This window comes from Carcharhinus amblyrhynchos, chromosome 4, assembly GCF_965287045.1.
Source record: "Carcharhinus amblyrhynchos chromosome 4, sCarAmb.v2.hapA, whole genome shotgun sequence".
NCBI lineage: Eukaryota > Metazoa > Chordata > Chondrichthyes > Carcharhiniformes > Carcharhinidae > Carcharhinus > Carcharhinus amblyrhynchos.
The window spans coordinates 121,413,457-121,437,289 of record NC_137327.1 but is presented as its reverse complement, the minus strand read 5'-3'; the positions used below and the strand labels follow the sequence as shown (position 1 = coordinate 121,437,289).

The 23,833-nt window shown below is 43.4% G+C and overlaps 1 protein-coding gene across 1 annotated transcript in view; it reads left to right on the top strand.

The window, feature by feature from the left end:
• The first annotated feature begins 1,422 nt into the window (after positions 1–1,422).
• slitrk4 (SLIT and NTRK-like family, member 4) overlaps positions 1,423–23,833 on the top strand; it is a 41,314-nt gene continuing 18,903 nt past the window's right edge. The window contains exon 1 of the mRNA XM_080187806.1: positions 1,423–3,718. Within this exon, the coding sequence (XP_080043932.1) occupies positions 1,423–3,718 (2,296 nt within the window). The remainder of the gene's footprint in view (positions 3,719–23,833) is intronic.

Below are 23,833 nucleotides of genomic sequence, written 5' to 3'. Positions count from 1 at the left end.
GTGCCGAATGTGTCACTCTGCAACCGGGCGGAACCCAGGCTGCTTACACTGCGCCGGCCCATCCTCTCCAGCCTGCCTCTCTGCACAGATATCTTCAGATATTACACATTCCATACCGCCAGTGGAAATGGACGCGGATTTTCGCTCTCAGCCACCTCCTCGCAGCCACGGACTCTCCGCACAATGATCTGGCAAAGCCTTTTGGCGCCGTGGGCGCTAACCTTAGCCAGGTAGAGGCAGTGCCGGGCTGCCTGCCCACTCTGGGACTCTGTTCCATTGCTGCTGTGGAATTTGCCAGGTTACACTTTAGAGTTTTGACGCCACCGATGCGATTGCATCGCGAACCGGAAAACCCGCAGAGAAAGACAAGGTAATGCAACTTTGGAGAGGTTTACAGTGTGGTTAACCTGAACCAATAAGTGTTAACTCTGATAACCTTCTATCTCCGAACGCTCCTGTACAGTAATCTCTCTCCCAATCGGGATCTGTCCCTCATCTTTTATCTGCCCTTCATTTACCTTTCCCTGTCAGATAGAATGATTGGGGTTTTTTTGTACAACTTTTCCTGTTTGCAATCTATCTGTTTGCCTTCATTTTTGACTTGCTCCTTATTACGCTCACTCTCGTTCGCCCTCTCTCTCTGTCACTCTCTCTTTCCCCACTCTTACTCCCCCTCTCTCCCCCAAACCCACTCCTCCTTTCTCCCCCGCGCTCTCCTTCACTCTCTCTCCTTCCTCACTCTCAAACTCCCAGTCCACCTCCACCTTTCCCCCTCTCCCATTCACTCTTTCCTTCCTCACTTTCACTCCCCCTCCCCCAATCCACCCCATCTCTCCCCCCTCTCACTTTCACTCTCTCCTTCCTCACTCTCACTTCCCCTCTCCCATTCCACGTTCTCTGTCTCTCTCTGTCTCTCTCCCTTTCACTCTCTTTTCTCACTCTCATCCCCTCTCTCCCAATCCCACTCCACCTCTCTCTTTCTCTGTCTTTCTCTCTCTCCTTCCTCACTCTCACCACCCTCCCCCCCCCGCCAATCCCACACCACATTTCTCTCTCTCTCTGTCTCTCTCTCTTTCACTCTCTTTTCTCACTCTCATGCTCTATCCCCCAAACCCACTCCACCTTTCTCTCTCTCTCTCTTTCATTCTCTCCTTCTTCACTCTCACTCCTCCTCTCCCAATCCCACTCCATCTTTCTCTCTCTCTCTTTCATTCTCTCCTTCCTCACTCTCACTCTTCCTCTCCCAATCCCGCTCCATCTTTCTCTCTTGCCCCTCTCCCTTTCCCCTCTCCCTCCTTTCCCTGTTTCGCTCTCCCCCAATCCCACTCCATCATTCTCCCTCCCCACCCCCCACCCCTCTCTGGCGTGTGTACAACACTAAAGGTCCCACTCTTCTTGCCCTCCCAGGTGGATGTTGCGAAGATGCTCCTCCTTATCTTGTTGGCTGTCTCCGTCCCCACCACCTCGCCCTCCTCGGAGTCTGACGCTAAGGAGATTTGCTCCGTCTGTTCCTGTACTACAGTCGAGCACATCCTGTACATCTCCTGCGAGAAGGGGAGTATGTATAGACCCAATCAGCTCAAACCGCCGCTCGCCAGCTTCTACCATCTCAATCTGCAAAACAACCTGCTAGTCTCCTTGCCTCCTTTCTCCTTCAGTAACTTCAGCCACGCGATTTCGCTGCAACTGGGGAATAACAAGCTGCAGGAAATCCAGGCGGGAGCTTTCCGGGGACTGAGTAGCCTCAAACAGCTCCACCTTAACAATAATGAGTTACAGGTGCTGCGAGCCGAAATGTTCCAGGGTTTGGAGAATTTGGAATATCTCCAGACCGACTACAACCTCATCAAGTTGATCGAGCGAGGAACCTTCAACAAGATGCACAGACTCAAAGTCCTGATCCTCAACGACAACTTAATCTCGCACCTTCCCGACAATATCTTCCGCTTCGCCTCTCTCACCCACCTGGATCTCCGCGGGAACAGGCTGCAAAACATCCCTTACATCGGAGTGCTGGAGCACATCGGCAGGATAGTCCAGTTCCAACTGGAGGACAATCCCTGGAACTGCTCCTGCGACCTCTTGTCCCTCACCACCTGGCTGGAGAACATGCCCTACCACCTTCAGATTGGCGATGCCAAGTGCGAAATGCCCACCCATCTGTACGGGAAATCCCTCAAAGAGACCAGCAAGATGGAACTGTGCCCTGAGGAAGGGGACACTCACTTTGACTCCAGTCTCTCTCCACCTTTGCAGGTGATTCCCCGGGTTACTCGCCGCCCTGTCACCGCCCCCCGCTCCCCCACCAACTCCCCCCGGGACACCAATTCGCCCAACAGGTCCCAGTCAGGCATCGTGTCCGGAAAATTCCTCTCCAGCAGCCGCAACTACAGCCAGATTGTGTCTTTCCAAACCCGGGTGCCACCGCACCTCCCATGCCCAGCCCGCTGTGTTTGCCAAAGCGACTCCTCAGAGTTGGGTCTGAGTGTCTACTGCCAAGAGAGAGGGATAGAGAGTGTCTCCCTCCTCCTCCCCAAACCTCCCAGTGCTAGCAAATTGCTCCTCAACGGCAATTCCATCAGGGATATCGGGATCTCGGATCTGGGGGGTTACGAAGGGTTGGATTTGCTCAATCTGGGGAACAATAAAATCACTGCCATTCAAAAGGGGGTGCTGAGTAATCTGACCAACCTGCGGAGACTGTTCCTGAATGGGAACCAGATAGAGAGACTATGTCAGGACATGTTTCTGGGTCTCCACAATCTGCAGTACCTGTACCTTCAATACAACCTGATCAAGGAGGTCCTAGCAGGAACCTTCGATTCCATGTCCAACCTCCAACTGTTGTACTTGAATAACAACCTGCTGAAGGGTTTGCCAGCCTACGCTTTCGCCGGAGTGCCCCTGGCCCGCCTCAACCTGAAGAACAACCACTTCATGTACCTCCCTGTCAGCGGGGTATTGGATCAGCTGCGGTCGCTCACGCAGATCGATCTGGAGGGCAATCCTTGGGATTGTACCTGTGACCTGGTGGCCTTGAAGCTGTGGGTGGAGAAACTCAGCCAAGCCACCCAGGTGAGGGAGGTGAGGTGCGAAACCCCGGTCAAATTCGCCAGCATGGATCTGAGGACATTGAAGAGTGAAGTGCTGTGTCCCCGACTCCTGAACAAGCCCCCTCCAGCCAGCCCCAGCCCCAAGCCCACCAGCACCTCGGAGGCCACCCCTCTGAACCTGAGCAAGGGCTCTCCCGGGGGGCCAGTGCCTCTCTCAATCCTCATCCTCAGCATCCTGGTAGTCCTGATCCTCACGGTCTTCGTGGCCTTTTGCCTCCTGGTCTTCGTCCTGCAGCGGCACAAGAAGAGTAACGCCAAGCACGAAGGGGTGGGCGGCCAGGAGTGTAACTCCATGCAGCTCCACTTGAAGAAGAGCGAGCATCCAGCGGGCAAGGAGGACAGTCTGGGGCTCAGCGCCGGGGAAAAGTTCATCCCCCAGAGCATTGAGCAGATGAGTAAGAGCTACTCAGGCAGCCCCAGGAATTCAGAGCAAGGAATCCCCTTCGCAGATCCCCAGGGACAGACCATTTTCCTAAGGAATGTCAGCGAGAAGGAGAAGGACTCCCTGCGTCCCGACACCAAAAAGAGACTGAGTACTATCGATGAATTGGACGAGTTACTCCCCACCAGAGATCCGCACTTGTTTTACCGGAACATTATGGAGAGTAAGCAGGAAATTAATAGCATCGGAATCAGTGGCTTCGAATTACAATACCCCGAGAGACAACCAGAGGGGAAAAAACTAAAGAAATCTCTGCTGGGGGTTAACCATTCCAAAATGCTGGCGGAACAGCGAAAGGGGGATTATTTCGAACTCAAAGCTAAACTTCAGGGCTCCCCAGATTATCTGCAAGTGCTCGAAGAACAAACAGCTTTGAGTCAATTGTAGGACAGATTGGATTGCCTCCAATGGGTGTTTTTTTTTATTTGGAAAACAAAAACGGAAAAGTGCCTTTCATTTGCTTCACTTTTAGATAAATATTAATATCGAGGGAAGCTTGGAGCGATTCTCCCCGTCGCTACCTGCTGCAGAGACTTTTATAAGATGCAGGATTTTCACAATCTGTAAAACAAAAACCTCCCAACGCAAACAAGCACTGAGAGGCTGCAAGGTAGACACCACCATCAATGGTAACAGGATTCTATTTTTAATATTACCCACTGACTCCGTTCTAACGTGTCCCAACATCAAAGGCTCTGGTTTGCTCTTTCTGCTATTTTTCTCCAGGATGCGATTGTTTACGATTTTTAAAAGCTTTTATTTATTTTTCCCCTTCATCCTGCTACCCCCCCCATCCCTCCCCTCCCCCCGCCCGCCATCACTCCCAGTAGAAATTGATCTTTTCGCTGTTTCTATGCATCCACATTGAGCAGTCAGTGCTCTGATGTATTATCTTTGATGTATCTTTTCCGCGTCTTTGCATGGGGGAGTGGACAAGTTCTGTTTGCAGCAGGGGCTGAACGGGGGCGAGGCGGGGGAGGGGGGAGGTGGTGTGTGGCGGGGGTAGAAATGGCATCAATAGTATGTGAGATGTCTGTTGCTTATGATCTGATCATTTAGGACGAATCATTAAAAGGATAGCCCTCACTCCAGCCCTCCCCCTCCACCCCCACCCCCACCCCAAGAGAACTTTTAAAACATACCTTGGAGCGGATTGGGAAAAATAAAAGTAATAATTTTGGTTTTGTTGTTGGAACTGATAACAAAGGTTCCAGTCAGTAGAAAAATCGTGATAATTTTGGTAAAAGTGGACTTTCATTTTTTAACCCTATGAGGCAGTTTTAAGATCCCGTGATTTTTAGTGCTTCAACAACTGAATTCACCCTCTGTAACCAAGATTATACTTTCCCAGCCCAAGGATGCCAGCTTGCTTACTATGTAAGCTTATTAAGTATCTCCACAGCCATTGTTTTGAGCTATCTATACCATTCAAATACTCCGAGTTAAAGATTGGCAAATATATATTCATATGTTTACCCCAGTTACCAAAATGTTTACTTGTTAACATATTTATTGAGCTATAAATAATTTCATGTATTTTGTATTTTCATATTTAATTCACAGTGAATTGTGTTTCTCGGTTTAATATTAATGCAAAGTGTCATTATTTTAGAAGGTGCATACCAAGCCTCGTTATCTACACAGCCATTTCACAGTTTCATTAAGTAGGACATTTGAGATTTAAGTGTAGGATTAATGGGGGGATTTGTAAATTTCTTCTTTTTAAGTACTGCTTGGTTGCAACTCAGAGTAATTAAAGACGATCTGGGAAAGGGCAATGGCTTCGTAAATGATTGATCGTTAAATCAATTGTAATTGTAATGAAAAGGAATTTATATTCAATTTTGCAGTAAATAATCTGTTGAAGTTTTGAACTGTTGTTAAAACAAAAAGTAAAATGGAAGTACTGTGGATGCTGGAAATCTGAACAGTGGCAGACAAAGCTGGATTGCATTTGATAGGTCAGGCAGTGTCTTGTGGAAACAGAAACAAAGTTAATATGTTAGGCCCATTATTCTTCATCAAACTGAGATGTTTAAGCTGATTAAAGGAATTGGGACAATACGTAGAGGATGGAGCCCAGAATGAAGAGACATAATGTTAGAATTAAATCAAGGCTGTTCAGGCATGGTAACAGGAAGCACTTCTTCACACAAAGGGCAGTAGAATAAACTCTCTCTCATCATATAAACTGTTGTGGATTGGGGATTAATTGAAATTTTCAAGACTGGGATAACAAGGTTTTTTTGTTTAATCGTTAAGGTGCCAATGTGGGCAAGTGCAATCAGAATTTGATCCAATTAAATGGCAGGTCAGGTTCGAGGGGTTAAATGGCCCTTTCTTGTTTATTTCTATGTTCCAAATTTTAATGTGGTAAAACACAGTCTATGAATTCCCATGGTCTACAACATGAATCCAGCATTTTCATATGACTTGAAATGCTTAGGGTTTGTGTAAAGTTGAGTTTGTTATCAGTGATTCCAGTGAGGCTGACTTAGAAAGTGAACTCCCTGTGTGTTTCACTCCTTGCCTGGCCACAGAAGCAATTTGCAGTTGCTCATTTATCATTATAGCAGATCCCTTCCACCCTTCTCCTGCATTCATTAAACAACATTGCCTCCCCAGTGTATCAATTTTAAAATTCTAATGCTTATGCTCAAATCCCTCTATGTCACCTGTCTTTCTAACCTTTTTCTAACTTGTAATCCTCCCACTACTCTGCATTCCTCCAATTTTGGTTTCTTGCCTGCACCCAATGTTTGGTAATGTTCTTGTGAAGTATGCAGGGATGTTTTACTATGATATGAAGACGTTCTATCAATGTAAGTTGTTCTTCAGCTGATGGTAGTGCTTGATGTGGCAAATTGATATCTGTGGTTGCTCCTAGCATGAAGAGCAGCTTTGAAAAGGTTACTTGGTCATCTGCACACTTAAAAAGCTAGTTAGTTGGCATCTTTTGTTGAGTTGAAAGTCCAGTAACATGTTGGATGTGTAGGGGTAATAATATTTATCCTCATAATTGGAAAGCATGTTGCAGTTTGTGTGTTTTGTGTTGAGCCAGGAGAAATACAGGTTAAATGTCTCTGTCATGCAGACTGCAAGTCAGGTCACCTGTGACCATTCAATAACAACAGGCAATTGTGTTCCACTCAGAAGGCAGAAAGTACTTCCACCACTTTTATGCATTGCCACCCATTGGATTTCCATCTGCCTATTATGATGAATACAAAATTATTGATGAGAGAGTTTGTGTTCATTCTTGTTATGTGCTCCCTGCTTGTGCTGGGGTAGAAAATGCAGAAAACTTACCCATGTCCATCCAATAGATTATTATAGATTTTATTTTTGTAAATCTTCTCCAATCAGCTATGAGCAATGCTAGGGGAGACCCACAATATATAGCAATGATGATTGATGGCTGGCAAAAAAAAACAAGAATTTTGGACTGTATCATGAATAAAGCCATCAGAATCTCATGACCTTAGAGCAGCTTAATTTTTATAATATCCACTGTTTATTCGTTTTACTGGATTGAAGATGGCAGGCCTTTGAATTAAAACATTCCAGCAAAAAATAATGCAGAGAGGGATTTACAGTGAGTACCTCATTTGGGTGTTTAAGAATAGTAGCAGTTGGAACAACCAATCCTTCATTATTAAAATTCACAAAAACATCAGGGGAGTAGAACTTAACAATTAATGATAGAATCAAAGAGAAGAACTTGAAAGAGCTGTCCATTATTAACCTTGCCTGATTATCCTTCACACTGACTTCAATGAAAAAGGAAATCCAAGCTTCATGTGTAACAAATATTATCCATGTTACATTGTTGGCAACATCAGCACCTCTTTCTTTACACTATTTTAGATGAGAGAGGAAAACATCAACATCTGCTTTTCCTTCAAACAATAGAATTCCTAAAGTTACCCTGAATACTCCAAATGTCCTCCGTTTTGCCAACATGTCTTTTCGTGGGGTCACTATTTTTAGGAAGGGTTTTCCTAGAGCGCATAGTGAGAAGCTATTTCCATTGATGGTGGTGGGGCTGGGGTGTTGGTCAGTAACCAGATGGACAGAAAATAATTGACTAAGTTATCCAAAGGGAGAGGAAGAAGAATTTTTGTTTACCAAGCAAGTTGTTATGATCTGAAAGTTGTTATGATGCTTGAGAGGGTGGTGGGAGCAGGTTCAATAATAACTTTCAACAATGAAAATTTACAGGGATGCGAGGAAAGATTTGGAGAGTGAAGAGCAGGGCTGATTGGATAGGTCAACCAAAGAGCTTCCTCCATGCTACATTATTCAATAGCTCTACAATAACCTCAGTCGTTGACCTTTGCCTGTTAATTGCTGCTGGACTGTTCACTTTTACTCAGTCTTCTCGAGCTGTCTTTCTTTGCTGATATGCTAACAACTGATGGCTGAGAAGGCAAAGAGAGGAGATTTGCATTGAGAAAAAGTGTCCTCTAACTCACTACAAGTAATGTGAATGGATATGTATTAGTTAGGAGCAACTATAATAGATGGGCGATAGATTGGAAGCAAAAAAGGTTTGATTATATCATAAATCATGTGGTGTATCATTGGAACCCAAGAGTAAATCATGACCTTACATCTGTCAGAGCTTGTTTAATCATTATAACATCTGCCATTTAGTGTTTTTAATTGATTTGGGATGCTTTTCGTTTGAATTGCTGAATCAAACTTGAGTTACTTATCAATGCCCTCAAGCTACTCTTGTAAATGCTCCACCCATTAATTAGAATGCAGGGAAATTGCTTTCAACATTTTAAGTTGTGCGCTGTGTGGGATATCTCATAACCTACCATGAAATGCAGTTGTGCAAATTTGAGAAACGTTGTTTGGTAGATTTATAACTGAAATAACATTGGAACTGAAATCCTAAGGCCGTTATTATATTGACATTTCTAAACTTCAGCTGAATACCAAGGCAGGAGTGGCAATATAATTGAGGAGTTAGATTTGCAAGTGCTATGAAATGAGACTAGTGTTTCCACCTCCAATCCTCAGCATGCTTTTGAAAGCAGGCTTTCTTGATTTCCCAGCGTGATATGGGTGAAAGAGTACTAAAATTCAAAGGGCCTTCACATCTGCAAGTAGATAGCTTACCTCACTGGTGCTACCAGGGTGTATTTTGCATGATTAACAATTTGCAAAGCTGAACAAGTGCAGAAAATAGATTCCAATGTAGAATTGGTTCATTATTTACTTCAAATTGAAAGAAAATGAGAAAATCCTATCACTCATGAGATACCTTGTTCATTCTCTGGGGGTGCATGTTTAAAAAGGAAAATAAAAACAGAGAGAAATATAAAGCTTGTTGTATTTCCTTTCTTCATGAAAAGGTGTTTGAGAAGGTGCCACATAAAAGGTTTCTACACAAGAGCGCAAGAGTTGGGGGTGATATTTTAGCGTGAATATTTGGCTAAATAACAGGAACCAGAGAGTCAGAGTAAATGTCATTTTCAGTTTGGCAAATGACAGCTAGTGGAGTTCCACAGGGATCAGTGCTGGGGAGTCTCAACTATTTACGATCTATATCACAAATTTGGATCAAGGAATCAACTGTATTGTAGCCAAATTTGCTGACAATACAAAATCAGATAGAGAAGCAAGATGCAAAGATGAATGAGTGGACCAAAAATTGGCAGATTGAGTGCTACGTGGGAAAATGTAAAGAATTCAACTTTGGTGTGACAAATAGAAAAGCAGAATGTGATTTAAGTGGAAAGAGGCTTCAAGAATCTGCAGTGCGGGAGAATTTGGATTCACAAAAACAGTTAGCATGCAGCTCCAGCAAGTAATTCTGAAGCCAAATGGAATAATGGTTTTTATTGCAAGAGGGATTGAGTATAAAATTAGAAAAGCCTTGTTAGATTTGTACTGGGCATTGGCGAGACTGCTGCTCAAGTGTTGTGTACAGTTTTGATCTCCTTACTTAGGGGAGCAACACTTGAGTGGATGCAGTTCACAGAAAGTTCACTCGATTGATTTTTGGGATTTAGGGGCTTCCATATAATCTCTAAGTGCAGAAGGGGGCCATTTGGCCCTTCGCGTCTGCACCGACCACAATCCCACCCAGGCCCTATCCCCATAACTCCACTTATTAATCCTGCTATTCCCCCTGACACTAGGGGCAATTTAGCACAGTCAATCCAACTCATCTGCAAATCTTTGGATTGTGGGAGGAAACCACAGCACCTGGAGCAAACCCACGCAGACACGGGGAGAATGTACAAACTTCATAGTTACCTGAGACCAGAGTTGAACCTTGGTCACTGGCACTGTGAGGCAGCAGTGCTAAGTACTGTGCCACAATGCCACCCAAAAATAAAGTGATTGCGACAGGACACGAATCTGCAATCTTCTGATTGTTTCATGATTGATTCATTGTTTCACAGGTTGTGTGATGAGGACATTTTGGCCTATGCTCATTGAAGTGTGGATGAATGAGAGGTGATCTTATTGAACCATATAAGTTCCTGAGGGTGTTTGACAGAGTAAACGTGACAGGATGTTTCTCCACTTGGGGGAATCTAGAACTGGGGACCACAGTTTCAAAGAGGCATGGCCTCTTTAAAATGGAAATCAGGAGGAATTTCTTCTCTCTGAGGGTCATTCATATTTAAAGTTCTTTATCACAGAGAGCAATGGAGACTAGACCATTGATTGTATTCAAGGTTGAGTTTGATAGATTGTTCCATCTACTAGGGAATCAAGCATCTACCAGGGAATTAAGGTATATGGATGGCAGGAAGTAACACAGACTTAAGGCCATGACCAGACCAGTCATAATCTTATTGGATAGTGGTGCAGGTTCAAGGCCCACTTCTACTCTGAGGGAGCCACTTAATTTGCAATGTAAAAATGGGCTCAAAATGCTGCTAGGCCTTCCAAGCAAGCTGACTACTCTGCTTCTACCTTCCTCCCATGTGAAATATTCATGGAGCTCAGACACAGAGTTTCCAATAGTTGGATTGACTATTTGCTGGACTGTTTCTCACAATGCTTGTTGCCATTGCATAGAACAAAGAACAGCATAGGAACAGGTCTTCGGCACTCCAATCCTGCGCCAATCATGATGCCTGCCTAAATAAAAACCGCATGCACTTATAGAGTCTGTATCCTTCCATTCCCAATCTATCCATGTATTCATCTAGATGCCCCTTAAATGCCACTATTGCACTTGCTCCCATCACCTCCCCAGGCGACGTGTTCGAGACATTTGCCACCTCTGTGTAAAAAAACTTGCCTCACACATCTCCTCTAAACTCTTCCCCACGCACCTTAAACCTCTGTCTCCTAGTACTTGACTTTTCTACCCCAGAAAGAGCATCTGACTATCCACTTCCTAGATTATCAGTTCTTTTTAACCATCGTGATACATTGCACAGGATTGTCAAAGGGAAATTTGTATTCACGGGAGAAAAGTATGTACATCATTCTGGGGAAAAGGTGCAACAACATAATGGTTGTTTGCTGGACTAAGAGTGCAGAGATTGAGAGTTTGCATTTCACCATGACAATCTGGGAGTTGGAATCTCAGAATGAAATGTTGGTGGCAGTGAAGCTGTTGGATTGATATAAAAACTCAACTTGATCATTCGTGTCTTTTTAGGAAAAAAAGTTACTGTCCATCAATGGTTTGGCCTACAAGTGACACTGGTTCCACACTAATGTGGCCCAGCCAGAAAATGAAAGAAAGACTTCCATTTATATAACTCTTTCATAGCCACAGGATGTCCCAAAGCGTTCCACAGCCAATGAAGTATTTTTTTTGAAGTATTGTTACTGCTGTAATAACTGAAACACAGTGGCCAATTTACACTCCCAATGCTTTCACTAACACCAATGTGATAATGACCAGATTATTTGTTATTGTGATGTTGACTGAGGGATAACTATAGGACAGGGTACCAGGGATAACTCCCCTGGTCTTTTTAAAAAAATGCAGAGGGACTTTTTACCTCTGACTGAGAAGGAAGACAGGCCCTCATTTAGCACCTCATTCAAAAGACAGCACCTGGAATTCTCCAGCCATTCATGCCAACTGCATTCTCTGCTCTTGCTGCAGTGAAGGGGGATTTAGCTGAGTGCTAAATTCTCCCTCCTTGCTTGTGGTGGCAGCAGGACATGCGCGGCTGGAGAATTTTGGCCAGCATCTCCAACAGTATAGTACTTCCTCAGTATTGCACTGGAGAAACACCTTCAACTTTGGAAAAGGACTTGAACCCACTACTCAGAGGCAAGGGTGCTACTAACTGAGCCAGTGACTATGGACGGATAATGAATGTTGGCCTTGGGAACGTTGCCCACATCTTGAGAGTCATACAATTCTCTCTTCAGCCTCAATTGTTGTTGTTATATTTTGGACACTAGTCTTGGACCCTGTAACTGTCTAATCCATGTTCAAACCACAGACCAAAGTTATCCTGCTGGCTACGAATAAATGTAGAAGTGCAAAGGAGTTCTGCACATGCACACTCTCACCACGCGGGCTCACACTGGTGAATCTTTAGGATTAGCTATTGGAAAGGCTGATGTTTCCCTCAATTTTACTGGAAAGCTCATTGCAGATTACCCAGAAGGCTCACTTATCAGGCTGTGTTGTTATGAAACGTAGCTGTATGTTGGCAAAGAGCACTCACAGTCTGACCAGGAGCTTTCTAGGTGTTTTTTATTCACTAACTTTAGCTACTCAGGGAAGGCAGGTTCTGCTATAATATTGAACTGATGTGTAAACATAGACATAAGACACTAACTTTGCATTGTACTACAACTCAAGATAACCTTTCCCACACCATCCAAGAAATTGGGGTTCTTAACACAAATTATTACTGTTTTCAAAACCAAATTCCTTTTTGCATCTTTAATATCCTGACTTCAGCATATGACAAAAACGTAGAGAATTGGTAAGGGTAATGTGGTTGATGTGGTATATACAGACTTCCAGAAGATGTTTGATAATGCACCACATAAATAGCTTGCCTGTAACATGCCCATGGAATAGAAGGGGTAGTGGCAGCATGGATATGAAGATGGTGGAGTGACAGACAACAGAGATTACTGGTGAACAGTTATTTTTCAAATTAGAGGAGGGTATATATAGAATTCACCAAGGTTTGACATTTGGATCACTGCTTATCTTGATGCGTATTAATGGCTTATGTTTGGATGTGCTTCAAATTTACAGATAGCACAAAACTTTTGAAGTCAGTGAACTGTAAGGATGATGGTGAGAGACTTGAAGAGGGCATGGGCAAGTTGGTGGAATGGATGGACAAGCGGCAGATGAAACTGAAGACAGAATAGTGAGAAATGATTCATTTTGGAGGGAAACATGGGGAGAGGCAAGATAAAGTAAAAGCTCCAACTTTATACAGGGCACAAGAATAAAAGGACAGTGGGTACAACACACACAAACTGTTGAAGGTGGCAGGGCAGGTTCAGAAAGCGGTTAATGAAGCATATGGGGTCCTAGGCTTTATAATTACAAGTATAGATTACCAAAGCAAGGGCATTATGATGGGCTTTTACAAAACACTGATCTGGCCTCAAATGGAGAATTACAACCAATTCAAGCCACTTCACTTTGGAAAGGCTATGAAGAGTTTAGAGAGGATGTAGAAAGGATTTGCAAGAATGGGTCCAAGGGTGAGCAACTTCTGTTACGTGGACAGATTGGAAAAACTGGGCTATTCTCCTTAGAGAAGAGAAAGTTAAAAGGAGATTTGAGACAGACATTCAAAATCATGATGGATCTGAATTAAGTAGATAGGGAAACAATGCTCCGATTGGTGGAAGGGGAACAATCAGATGACACAGATGACTGGCAAAAGAAACAATGGGAATATGAGGAAAATCCCTTTGCATTGTGTGCTCTGGAATGCCCTGCCTGAGAATGTGGCGGAGGCAGATTTAATTATGGCTGTTTGGATTATTGCATTAAGGGAAAGAATCTAGAGAGCTATGAGGAAACAGTAAGAGAGTGGATCAGTTACATTGCTCTTTCAAAGATGCAGCACAGATTGTACGAGCTGAATATCTCCCTCTGTGCTGTAACCTTTCTAACACTGCATTAGTTACTATGGGGCGACTTTGTCAAGGCATTTTTCATCCCAATTTGAGGAATTAAGGATCTGAAGTGAGAAGACAAAACAGAGAGGAAACATGTGACTTTAAACTGCTGGCTAACATGATTTTCAGTGCAATTCCCTAGACCTAATCTGAAGGCCACCTGAGGGCCATTCTATTTAACTCCTTGTGCCAATGACCAATAAGCATGTTAAAACTGATGTTTACTTTGGATGAGAAAGGGACAGAATAGAAATATCTCAGGAAAATATAGGCAGTGGAGGGTTAGTGTTAAATATACTTCAACATTGGCGAGCGTAAGGAACATACTTTGGGAAAAAATGAAGACAAATACAAAGTAATATTTTAAATGAAACGTTGGAAGTAGATAGAGATATGCTGATCTCTAAATCAAGATTGCATGTGAACCTTATCCAGGGGCACAGTGAATACAAAACAAGAAGGTTGTGATGTATCGGCACAAGAGATTAATTAGGATACAGTTTCACAGAATACTTTCAGTGCAGAAGGAGGCCATTTGGCCCATTGAGTCTGTACTTTAGTAAGGCGTTTGATAAGGTTCACCATGGTAGGCTTCTGCAGAAAATGCAGATGTATGGGATTGGGGGTGATCTAGGGAATTGGATCAGGAATTGGCTAGCGGATAGGAGACAGAGGGTGGTGGTTGATGGTAAATATTCATCATGGAGTTCGGTTTCGAGTGGTGTGCCTCAGGGATCTGTTTTGGGGCCACTGCTGTTTGTAATTTTTATTAATGATCTGGATGAGGGTATAGTTGGGTGGATTAGTAAGTTTGCTGATGACACCAAAGTCGGAGGTGTGGTAGATAGTGATGAAGGGTGTCATAGTTTGCAGGAAGACTTAGACAGGTTGCAGAGCTGGGCCGAGAGGTGGCGGATGGAGTTTAATGCGGAGAAGTGTGAGGTAATTCACTTTGGTAGGAATAACAGATGTGTCGAGTATAGGGCTAACGGGAGGACTTTGAATAGTGTGGATGAGCAGAGGGATCTAGGTGTATGTGTACATAGATCCCTGAAAGTTTGGAGTCAAGTAGATAAGGTTGTTAAGAAGGCATACGGTGTCTTGGCGTTTATTGGTAGGGGGATTGAATTTAGGAGTCGCAGCGTCATGTTGCAACTGTACACAACTCTGGTGCGGCCGCACTTGGAGTACTGTGTGCAGTTCTGGTCCCCACATTATAGGAAGGATGTGGAGGCTTTGGAGAGGGTGCAGAGGAGGTTTACCAGGATGTTGCCTGGTATGGAGGGGAGGTCCTATGAGGAGAGGCTGAGGGATTTGGGGTTGTTTTCGCTGGAAAGAAGGCAGCTAAGAGGGGATCTTATTGAAGCATATAAGATGATTAGAGGTTTAGATAGGGTGGATAGTAATAGCCTTTTTCCTCTGATGGAGAAATCTAGCACGAGGGGCATGGCTTTAAATTAAGGGGTGGTAGTTATAGGACGGATGTCAGGGGTAGGTTCTTTACCCAGAGGGTGGTGAGGGATTGGAATGCCCTGCCTGCTGCAGTTGTAAATGCGCCTAGTTTGGGGGCGTTTAAGAGATCCGTGGATAGGTTTATGGACGAGAAGGGATTGGTTTAGGTTAGTGGGTCATTGTTTTGTAACTGATCGGCGCAACATCGTGGGCCGAAGGGCCTGTTCTGCGCTGTAATGTTCTATGTTCTATGTTCTATGTTCTCTGACAGAGCTAGAAAGGATCTTTCCCCTGCCCTAGGCCCGAAACCCATTTACCATGGCTAATCCAATAAAGCTACACATCCTGGGATATTAACGATAACTGCTTTTACAATGGCCACCTGCCCTGCACATTTTTCAACTATGGGAGGAAACCGGAGCATCCAGAGGAAACCCACGCAGTCAAGGGGAGAAGGTGTAGATTCTGCAAAGACAGAGACCCAAGGTCAGAATGGAACCTAAGTCCCTGGTGCTATGGGGCAGCAATGCTAACCATTGTGCCACTGTGCCACCCTCACTGTGTACTGTGTGCACATGAAAGCATCAACAGTGCCTTTTGCTACATGTTGTCTCAACTACTGCAATGCTGTCTTGGCTGGTCTCCAATCATCCGCACTCTGCAAATTCGAGTTCTTCCAGGTGCTTGCACCTTAGCTCACATCTAGGCCCATTGATACATCACCCCTGCACTTGCTGATCGAAATTGGTTTCTGGTCCAGCAAGAGTTTGATTTTAAAACTCTTGGGCTTTGTGTTCAAATCCCTATATACCTCCGTACACCACCCTTAGTATCTTTCCACCCCCTTTCAACCATCTAACCCTCCCATAATTCAGCATTTCTCCAATACTGTCCCCTTACATAGTGCTTATTTCCTTTGACGCACCACCAGTAACTGTGTCTTTAGCAATCTAGGCTCTGAACTTTGAAATTCCCTTCCTAAATCTTTCTGACTGCTGGTCTGATTCCCAGAGAGATGAGTAAGTTTTAAAAAGAAATTCACACTTCCAGTTAGTAGATGAAGGGGTGATGCAACAAGATTTCACATTTACTGTGACAAACTAAAATCATTATTTACTAAACACTATTATTATCAGCCGCTTAGATTCAAATTACTTTTAACACAACCAAAAAATCAATTCCACAGATATACTTATGAAATATGTTTATATTTATAATATCATAAACAGCCCATCAAGAAAACCTTCAATTCTCCCAAACGCAGTCCAAAGTGATGTTTGATTCCTGTGAGTTTTTAGGGTTTACTTCCAACCTTTCCATTCTTTTCCAAGCCTAGCAATTTTTAATTCCACAACTGTCTTTCCCTCTGGCACAAGCTAGGTGAATCTTCCAGTCTCACTTCAAATCCTCATGAATTTGGTCTTTTCAATCCCAACATGAGCTACCACCTGCATTCTTGCACACTGAAACGTAGGGAGTTTCCCCATTTAGCTACCCCCTCTGTCTCAGGCCTTGGTGGACTAACCTTATTTGTGCTAAGGTTATTTTTGGAAAGCCTGCAATCTGATCTGACAATGGCTTCCTCTGTGCCCTTCTGCTCCCAAAGCCCATTCCAACATTAATTGTATGGGTAGAAACATTGATTAATGATCCTCAAACTGTTTAGTCATCAAAGAAAATGTAAGCTTAAAGCATAAGTGTGAACAGAAAATAAGTGTGAACAAAAATGAAAATTCTCAACACCTTTTTAGCAATTTGGAGACCAGCAGACTAGCCACTGTAAATGCAGGCACTACTGTCATTGCTTCCAAGTTTGAAAATCTTATGACTTCTTTCCAAAAAAGCAAACCTGGCCTCCCTTAAATGTGTAACAGCCAAACCATCTAGTTGTTTGGCAGACCTCAGCATAAGTCACATGACTCCTTCACTTCAGGTAAATTAAAGACAGTGTCCCCAAAACATAATTATCTGATAAATATCATATTTCTGACACTGTCCACCCCTCTTTTCCTCTTGTAGATGCTCCTTAAAATGTACCTCTTTGTCCAATCTTTTCGTCATTCCTTCAACTATTACTTTCTATGTCTCTGCATCAACTGAAACAAACAAATTAGGAGCAGAAGTCAACCATTTGGTCCCTTCACCCTGCCCTACCACTCAGTAAGATCATGGTTGATATGACTGTGACCTCAACTCCACATTCCACTTATCCCCCTTTGAATAACCTTGGTCTTGTTTCTTAGTCAAGAATCCATCTGCCTCTCCCAAAGATGTGCAGGTCGGGTGGATTGGCCATGCCAATTTGCCGCGCTTATTGTCCAAAAACCTACAGGTCAGGTGAATTGGCCGTGCTAAATTATACAATTTATTGGCCAAAGATGAGCAGGTTAGTTGATTGGCCGTACTAAATTGACCTTTACTGTCCCAAAATGTTTAGGTTAGGAGGTTTAGCAAGGTAACTACATCAGGTTACCGATAAGGGCCTGAGTGAAATATTCTGTCGGAGAGTTGGTGCAGACTTGATGGACTGAAAGGCCTCTTTCTGCACTGTTGGGATTCTATGATTTTTTCCAAAAATATTCATTGACTGCCTTCATCGCTCTTTGGGGAAGACCGTTCCGAAGACTCAGATTGACAAAAAAAATCTTGTTATCTCCATCTTAAATTGGAAACCCTTTATTTTTAAATTGCGCTCTCCCGTTCTGAATAATTGCTCTCCATGTTTTAAAGTTTATTTATTAGTAGGCTTACATTAGCACTGCAATGAAGCTACTGTGAAAATCCCCTTGTTGCACCCTCTGGCACCTTTTTGGATGTATGGAGGGAGAATTTAGCATGGCCATAGCACCTAACCAGTATTTCTTTCAGACTGGGAGGAAACTGGACCGCCCGGAGGAAACCCACGCAGACACATAAGAACATAAGAACATAAGAAATAGGAGCAGGAGTAGGCCAACTAGCCCTTCGAGCCTGCCCCGCTATTCAATAAGATCATGGCTGATCTGTCGTGGCTCAGTTCCACATTCCCGCCCTCTCCCCATAACTCTTAATCCCCTCTCTTATCAAAAACCCATCAACCCGCGTCTTAAAAATATTTAGAGAGGCAGCCTCCACCACTTCAATGGGCAGAGAATTCCAGAGATTCACCACCCTTTGAATGAAGAAGTTCCTCCTCAACTCCGTTCTAAAACGCCCCCCCTTTATCTTGAGGCTATGCCCCCTAGTCCTACTATCCTTTCTGAGCGGGAAGAGTCTCTCCACCTCTATCCTATCCATCCCATTCATCATCTTATACGTCTCAATGAGATCTCCCCTCATTCTTCTAAACTCTAACGAGTACAAGCCTAATCTATTCAGCCTCTCCTCATAGCTCAACCCCCTCAACTCCGGCATCAGCCTAGTAAACCTCCTCTGCACTCCCTCCAAGGCCAAAATATCCTTGCGTAAGTACGGCGCCCAAAACTGCACACAGTACTCCAGCTGCGGCCTCACCAACGCCCTATACAGCCGCAGCAAGACCTCCCTACTTTTATATTCAATCCCCCTCGCGATGAAGGCCAGCATCCCATTCGCCTTCCTGACCACCTGCTGCACCTGCAAGCTGGGTTTTTGCGACTCATGCACAAGGACCCCGAGGTCCCTCTGCACCGTCGCCTGCTGCAGTTTTTCTCCACGTAAATAATAATCCTTCCTACCATTATTCCTACCAAAGTGGACCACCTCACACTTGCCAACATTAAATTCCATTTGCCACATGGGAAGAATGTGCAGATTCCACACCGATAGTCACCCAAGCTGAGAAATGGACCTAGGTCCCTGGTGCTGCAGGGCAGCAGTGCTAACCATTGTGCCACCCAGTGCCGCTCTAATGAAGCCATCTTTGGATATTTCCTGGCATTAAAAGCGCTGTCCAATTGCAAGTTTTCATTGTTTTGAGCATGAAAAGCTATTGAGGTAATTGAAATGGAAGAAAACAGGATATTTTTGTAAAATAACTCCAAGAAACCGATCAAAGTGCTTTTGTACAAAATAGATGACTTTAACATGCAACAAAAGTTGTCATGTGTGGAACAGCAGTAGCTATTTTGCTCATAGCAAGTTCTTATATACAGAGATGAAATGAATGACCTGATAACCTGTTACATTTTGGTGCAGTGTGAATAATACATGGAGGTTATGTCGAGAGGCAATGAAAGGTAGAGCTGTACACACTGGAGTGGAGTAGGTTATAAGAGAATACATTAGAAATGTTGATGGTAAATATGGAAAGCAAACATACCTAGCATGTCTATAACAAGTATTTAGAAATTAACACTTGTGAGATGTTTTGAACACATTCATCTGAAATTCCTCTATCCATTAAGCTCAACATTAATGCATTCTAAACACTTGTTTAGAATTTCAGGCAGGGGTGGGTTTAGTGCCAGTGCTTAGTATTTTGAATACTAAATTTTGAGACTAAAAAACATACATGAGTTCAGATCAGTGCTGGAAATATAAACGGAGAAGACATAATAAATGTTTTTCTGCAAAGGAGCATGTTGATGTATTATTGCAGCTGATTATTCAAGCTAAATCAATTACTACTTCCAGAAGGGAACTGCAGAGTGACTTGGAGAAGTAAGTGGTGGGCACAAGTAGGCAAAATACCATCAACAATGACACAATGGGCAAAATGTGCCGCATTAGCCCTGAAGTTTTCATGATTATTCGAAACATCCTCAGCTTACCTTAAACCGATAACTGATAATGAGCTTTGATTAAAAAATAGTAAGAAAGTAAAATGGAAATTATGTGACTTGTGGAATCTTCATTATCCTTCTCAGATTGCCTCCCATCTTGAAGTTGTGTGGTTAGGAGTCAATCCTGACTTAATGGGTTACACTCTTGTTTGTGTCTGAAATTTGTGGGTTCAAGTGCCACTCAGAACCTTGAAAGCAAATGCCAAGCTGGCACTCCCCCCATGCCAAACTGAGGAGATGCTGCATTGTCAGAGGTGCAACAATGAAACAAGGCCCTCCTGGTTCCTCAGGTATTTGTAAAAGAAAAATCTGTGATACTATTTCACAGGAGAGAAGGGAGTTTCCCCCTGGCGTTCTGCCCAATGGAGAAAACCCCTCAACAAATGCCATACAATTGACCATTATCCCATTGCTGTTTGTTGGGCTGTATTGGGTCTTTTATTTGTTCATGGGATGTGGGTGTCACTGGCTGGGCCAGCATTTATTGCCCATCCTTGGGGGCATTTAAGGGTGAACCATATTGTTGTGTCTCTGGAGTCACAAGTAGACCAGACTGGATAAGGTTGACAGATTTCCTTCCCTAAAGGATATTAGCGAACCAGATGTTTTTTTTTTTGACCATCAACAATGGTATCATGGTCATCAGTAGATTCTTAATTCCAGATTTTTATTGAATTCAAGTTTCACCATCTTCCATGGTGGGATTTGAACCCAGGTCCCCAGAGCATTATCCTGAGTTTCTGGATTACTAGTCCAGTAACAATACCACTAAACCTCTGCTTCTCTTCAAAGGGCTGCTATATTTCTATTTGGAATACAGTTTTTGGTAGATTTTACGAATTAACACTTGAGTTAATAAGTTTTGCTTTGGCAAGGAAAGTGCTACTGATTTTTCTTCTTACTCTGCAAACTCCCCACTCCAAAATGTTTTGGATAAATTATTTTATGGATTTAGGAATCTTCTGGATTGCAGCAGAGGCTCGAATGCCTAATTGCAAACATATGTGTAGTGTACAAAACAGTGATAAACGTCATATAGCAGTAATAAAGGTTATTGACCCAAAGACTATTGTCAAAAGTCTCCAATCTCAAATTGCTGCCAGCAAGAATGGAAAATTTGGCATTCAGCCAAATGTCCATTCACTGCAACGGGACTGGAGAATCCCAGCCACGAGTGAGGCCAGAGAATTCTTGCCTATATCTTGTGTTTCCAATCCCTAAGGTTTATTTATTAGTCACAAGTAAGGCTTACGTTAACACAGCAATGAACTGTACAGTACTAAAATGATGCCATGAGCTGCTTGCTCAAACAATTCCAACAAGTGTTGATTCTGAACAGTTGGCTTCTGGACAAGTGAGGTTATGGTTTACATATAAATTTGCATCCAATCATTTGGCAATCAATGGTGTAACAAAGCAGTGGCAAAGTTTGGCAGTGTGTGGATAATGATATTGTAGTTGCCAAAACAGTGCATTTTACATTAAAGGCTCAATTTAACATTAATTTGCAGAGAAGTAATGCAGCTCTTAGTAAAACAGAACAGAATAGGATGAAATGATCGAGGGAAATGCTGAATGCATAATGCATGTACTGAAGCTATGTTACGGAAGTTATATTGTATGAAATATTGTGACACTTGGGGTCATTTGTTTGAAAAGAAAGAACATTACTTGCTTTATTTGAGGGTGGTTGATTGCTAAGTTTCTTTAGAAATTGTCCAACACGTGTAAATGATCCTTTATTCCTTCCTTAATCAAAGAATCATGTGTCCCACATTGCTGATTTTCATCGAATCCCTACAGTGCAGAAGGAAGCCATTCAGCCTATCAAGTCTGCACCGACAACAGTTCCACTCAGGCCCTATCCCCGTAAACCCATGAATTTACGTTGCTAATCCCCTGACACTAAGGGGCAACTCAGCATGGCCAGTCCGCTTAACCTGTGCATTTTTGGATTGTGGGAGGAAGCCGGAGCACCTGAAGGAAACCTACACAGGCACAAGGAGAATGTGCAAACTCCACACAGTCACCCGAGGCCAGAATCGAAGCTTGGTCTTTATCGCTGTGAAGTGGCGGTGCTGACTACTGTACCACCATGTTGCCCAATTTTAACAGATGAACCTCTAGCCCATCTCCTGCAAGCAACAAAGGCTAGGCAGATTACAGGGAAAGGAATGGATTGTGTTTTAGTGGCACCATTCATAATCTAAGGATCTTAAAAACTGGTTCACAATCAAACGAGCAATTTTGAAGTGTGGTCACTGTTGGAATGGAGAAAACACAGCAGCCACTTGTAGCTGCAAGCTCCAACAAGCAGGATTGGTATCCATTCATTCAAGCATGATGCCCAGTTAGTCACAGTTAACTCCATGGGGCTTCATGTGACCGTCCACAACGATTCTTGACCCATAGATCATTGGGCACATAGTGCAGAATGTCCCACAGGGTAGTGGGATCAGAGTATAAGATGTTCTTCCTTTCCTTCCCTGCCATTGTTCCGCTTCATCATTAAGACTTTTGGCCTCAAATTGTGATGTAGCTTGATGGACAAGTTGAACGATCAGCAACAAACCCGTCCGAGTCATCAATGCCAATGGTGCCACACTTCAAAAGGAGCTCCAGAGTATCTTGTGGACAAAAGAGAAATACCTTGATGTCTTTCACAGAATGATTTATCTCCATACTTGAAGATGATCGCATTGTAGCTTTGCTGAAATCCGAGTGTTGGTAGTGTCTGAGGGTATTTTATTTCTTCCCAAATGCATTAACATGAGTCTGTTGTGTTTTGGTGTGAGGAAAAGCCCAACACCTTTGAAGACCTCAGCTGGAATTCCTGCAATGATACCAAAGCCTTTTTTTTGACATCTGCTTGATTGTTTGCTTCAGCTCTCCCATTGATTATTATTCATCCATGGTTTCTGCTACAGGGTGCTGGGGGAAATCTCAGACAGTATCAGCTGCCACTGTGGATTCATGGTTGTGGAATTGCTGAAACTGTTCTTCCCTGCGTTGATGGATGTAATTGTCATTGTGAAGAAGAGGAACATCAAACTACAAAGGGTCGTGAACGAAGCTCAGTCCATAATGCAAACCAACCGCCCATCCATTGACTCTGTCTACACTTCCCGCTGCCTCTGAAAAGCAGCCAGCATAACTAAAGACCCCATGCACTCTGGACTTTCTCTCTCCTACCTTCTTCCATCGGGGAAAAGATACAGAAGTCTGAGGTCGTGTGCCAACTGACTTAAGAACTTTTCTCTGCTGCCATCAGATTTTTGAATAGACTCTACACCCTACTATAACTGTAGCATTACATTCTGCACTCTCCTTTCCTTCTCTACGTATGATATGTGTTGTCTGTATAGCACACAAGAAACAATACTGAGCACTGTTTATTAAATCATGTGACCATAATCAATCAAATCAAATCAAAACAAAAATCAAAACCATCCTGTGCACAAGTGGAATTTTGTCCATTTGACCATGGCCTTTGTGACATCAAAATGCTTTGCATGCCATGACAGCCAGTTGGATCTCTTGGTTTTTCTCTTCCCACCACTGACGCATCATTTTCCAGATTTGCCTTTGGGGTTTGATCTGTTGCACTGATAGCATCTTGACTTGCACCATTGGTTTGTCCTGCCAGGCAGCTGAAGGCTATTCCAGGAGATCACACAAGTCGACATTACTTTCATTGAATAAATGCCGATACCAATGCTGCTTGAACCCAATGCCTTGGACACAAAAGTCAGGGACAGTTGCCTCTATTTGATCCCGCAGTTCTGGAATTGAATTTGATGTCTGAAAATTTTTCAGTCTGTGAGTTTGGAATTGCTGTCTAGCTGCTTTAGGGTTGAGGCAGTGATTTACTTCCTCTTGGACTTTTCGAACTTGTGATGTCCTCATGCGAGGTGAATGTTCATTACCGTCTGATCTGTCCTGCAGGCATCAATTCTGCATAAAGACTGAGTGATACAGACTTAGAT